Source organism: Notolepis coatsorum (genome assembly GCF_963971535.1).
Source record: "Notolepis coatsorum genome assembly, chromosome: 1".
Classification (NCBI taxonomy): domain Eukaryota; kingdom Metazoa; phylum Chordata; class Actinopteri; order Aulopiformes; family Paralepididae; genus Notolepis; species Notolepis coatsorum.
This window is the reverse complement of record NC_140165.1, coordinates 236,464,672-236,468,501: the sequence shown is the minus strand read 5'-3', so window position 1 is coordinate 236,468,501 and position 3,830 is coordinate 236,464,672. Positions and strand designations below refer to the sequence as shown.

The 3,830-nt window shown below is 47.0% G+C and overlaps 1 protein-coding gene across 1 annotated transcript in view; it reads right to left on the bottom strand.

Annotated features, from left to right (window-relative positions):
* Window positions 1–3,830, bottom strand: part of LOC311224354 (spectrin beta chain, non-erythrocytic 4-like) — a gene marked incomplete at both ends in the record, with an annotated part of 220,569 nt that overhangs the window by 178,689 nt on the left and 38,050 nt on the right. The window contains 3 exon segments of the mRNA XM_084309313.1: window positions 7–84; window positions 1,641–1,753; window positions 1,756–1,789. Of these exon segments, the coding sequence (XP_084165439.1) occupies window positions 7–84; window positions 1,641–1,753; window positions 1,756–1,789 (225 nt within the window).

The following is a 3,830-nucleotide window of genomic DNA, read 5'->3' as shown; positions in this document are numbered from 1 at the left end:
CTTCACCTCCATGATGCGCTCCTGGATCCCCGCCGTGCCGAAGCTCTTCTGGCTCAGGATCTGTTTGCCCCTCTTCATGGTGTTCTGGAGGCGGGCGGGGCGGCACAGACAGAGGACAGGAGAGAGGGCGGGGCGGCACAGACAGAGGACAGGAGAGCGGCATTAGGGTTAGGGTTAGGGTTATCATGGTGTTCTGGAGGCGGGCGGGGCGGCACAGACAGAGGGCAGGAGAGCGGGGCGAGGCGGCACAGACAGAGGACAGGAGAGCGGGCATTAGTGCAGAAGCAGTGACACAAGCGTTCAGATATCTGATCTGAGATCTTTGTCCATGTTTCATAGTGTTTGCTTGTGAAATATAGGGATAGGCTGGAAGAAAGAAAGAGAGGAGAGGAGAGGTGAAGAGAGGGAGAGAGAGGAGGAGAGGAGAGGAGGAGAGGTGAAGAGAGGAGAGGAGAGGAGAGGAGAGGAGAGGAGAGGAGAGGAGAGGAGGAGAGGAGAGGAGGAGAGGAGAGGAGAGGAGAGGAGAGGAGAAGAGAGGAGAGGAGAAGAGAGGAGAGGAGAGGAGAGGAGAGGAGAGGAGAGGAGAGGAGAGGAGAGGTGAAGAGAGGAGAGGAGGAGAAGAGTGGAGAAAGGACACGAAGAAAGGAGAGGAGAAGATAAAGAGGAGAGAGGACATGAAGAAGGGCGAGGAAGAAGAGAAGAAATGAGAGGAGAAGAAAATGAAGATGGAGAGAGAGAGGGAGAGGGGAAAAGAGAGGAGAGAAGAGATGAAGAGAGAGAGAAGAAAGAGAGAGGAGAGGGAAGAGAGGAGAGGGAAATAGAGGAAAAGAGAAGAGGAAAGGAGAGGAGAGGAAAAGAGAGGAGGAAAGGAGAGGAAAAGAAGGAGAGGAGAGGGAAGAGAGAGGAGAGGAAAAGAGATGAGAGGAAAAGAGAGGAGAGGAGAGAGAGGAGAGGAGAGGAGAGGAGAGGAGAGGAGAGGAGAGAGAGGAGAGGAGAGGAGAGGAGAGGAGAGGAGAGGAGAGGAAAAGAGAGGAGAGGAAGAGGAGAGAGGGAAAGAGAGGAGAGGAGAGGAGAGGAAAAGAGGAGGAGAGGAAAAGAGAGGAGAGGGAGGAGAGGAGAGGGAAAGAGAGGAGAAGAAAAGAGAGGAGAGGAGAGAGGAGAGGAGAGGAGAGGAGAGGAGAGAGAGAGAGGAGAGGAGAGACGAGAAGAGGAGAGAAGATGAGAGGAGAGACGAGAAGAGGAGAGAGAGAGGATGAGAAGATGAGAGGAGAGACGAAAAGAGAGAGGAGATGAGAGGAGAGGGAGAGGAGATGGAGGGAGAGACGAGAAGAGGAGAGAGAGAGAGAGGAGAGGAGAGGAGAGAGAGAGAGGAGAGGAGATGAGAGGAGAATGAGAGGAGAGACGAGAAGAGGAGAAGAGAGGAGAGGAGAGGAGAGGAGAGGAGAGGAGAGGAGAGGAGAGGAGAGGAGAGGAGAGGAGAGGAGAGGAGAGGAGAGGAGAGAAGATGAGAGGAGAGGGAGAGAGAGGAGAGGAGGGAGAGAGGAGAGGAGAGGAGAGGAGAGGAGAGGAGAGGAGAGTAAAAGAGAGGAGAGGAGAGAAGAGGAGATGAGAGAGAGCCCCACACAAACAAACACACAGACCTGCAGCAGTGATCGGTGGGCGAGCAGGTCCCCGGCCAGAGTCTTGTGTTTCTGCAGTAACTTGAGGACGCTGCTCAGGTCCTTCCCACAGCCCTGAGCTCCAAGGATGCGCTCTTCTCTCTGATCCAGGCCTCCGACTCCTCCAGCTCCTAATGGGAGACCAGGCAGGGAAATGGGGAATTAGTCAAATCACTAGACAATGATGTAATTACCGTAGTAGTCTGACCCAATGACTCTTTTAGAAAAAGTGATTCAGCACAGTCATTATACACTCGTTACATTACATCATGTTACATACAGTCCATTCAGAAGGTTCATTTACTACCTATCTCAAACCACGCCCTCTTGATCCTCCAATCACAACTGGATTGCTCCGCAGCTCCATGTTATAGACCACTGCACTTCCATGTTACATGGAGCTCATGGGAGAGCGCAGGGGGATCAAATTAATTCATGTGGATTAGAGCCTTGACGTAGTGGTAGTAGCTACGGCAGTGGGGGTGCAGATTGCCCAGGGAGTCTCTCTGGATTGTCCCCGGTTGGGGAGTAGGTGAGAAAAGCGACGGCAGAGAAAGTGATGGGATTGGTCTCTCCGTGTTCAGGAGACTCAGGCGTATACAAAAGTCTATTGGATCATGTCTTCAGCACCCCCACAGCCGTAGCTACAACCACTTACATCAAGGCTCTAATCAACATTCATTAATTGTATCCCCCGCGCTCTCCCATGATCTGAAAATACCGGAAGTGTTTGGGTGGTCTATTCATAGATGATAATAATAATAATATAATAATAATAATACTAATAATATAATAAACTTTATTTGTATAGCACTTTTCATACAGAAGTTGCAGTTCAAAGTGCTTTACAACAGTAAAGAATAGAGGCATAAGCTAGCATAAAAAAGATAGAGAGGTAGCAGGTAAGGTAAATCACAGTGTTTCACATTAGGATCTAGCATCCCAATAGGCCTCTCTGTTTACAGTTTCATTCAGTAATACAAATAATAAAAATTTAATAGACAGAGTAAAAAAGTGTGGTTTGATTCAGTTTTAAAATAGACTAAAAATTATAAATAGAACGGACATAAAATAGTTCAATAAAAATATAACAACAGAGCAGTGCAAAGTTCTAACATACAACAGAGTACAGCTCTTAACAATTTGAGTTTCTTTACAAAGTTCTAACATACAACAGTGCAGTGCATCAATTTTGAATTACAACAGAGCAGCGCTCTTAAAATTACAGTGCATAGGAGTAGTGAGATCAAATTTGCATAAAACCGGACACATGAATTTGATAGGAAGTGTATAAAGTAGGCAGGGTAAGAAAAGTACAGGTAAAGTACAATTTGTGTCAGGATGTCCCTGATGTTTCATTTAAAGAGGTTTTAAGCTGTCTTTTGAAGATGTCTAGCGAGTTGGCTTCCCTGATGTTTTTGGGCAGTTTGTTCCATAGTTTTGAGGCGTAGTGATAAAGGCTGCATCACTGATCCTCTTTTGACTGTTTCTGGGAGCCTCTAGTAGTCCAGCAGCTGATATCTTGCTGGCCTGTAATTTATTAGAGTGTTGGCGATGTAGCTGATGATGATGATGAAACGTTCTGAGACGATGGAAACAGGGACTATTACTGTACCTTCAGCGGGCAAATGGTACAGGAAGGATTGCATTTCGATAGCACTTCACCAGTACTGGGAGTCACAATGTGCTTCACAATGACTGCATACATCTTTCAGTATGGGTGGCCCCAGGAGGGAATCAAACCCCAACCAGTGGAATATAAAGAACAGAAATATACAATGACAGATTCACATTTAAATATCATATTGGGAACCTTACTAGCAAACTGCGACAAAAGATTGGCTTTTTGCATAGAAACAAATCCAGTTTGCCCTCGTTCTGTAGATCATTGAATCAACTTTCCGGCATTCTTGCCAATGTGGATGTAATCTACAGGCACGCTGAAGCCTCCAGGCCACAGTCAGGCCTTGAACTCTGTTTACCACTCTGCCCTGAGGTTTATTACTGGTGAAGCTACAACACTCACCACTGTATTCTTTATGGTAATGTCGGCTGGTCCTCATAACCCTTGGTATCTGTATATTTATAAAGGCCTACTCTGTAAACTACCCACTTATATCTTATCTATGTTGAAATGGAATACTGTGACAGCTCTAGTGGTATGCTATAGGG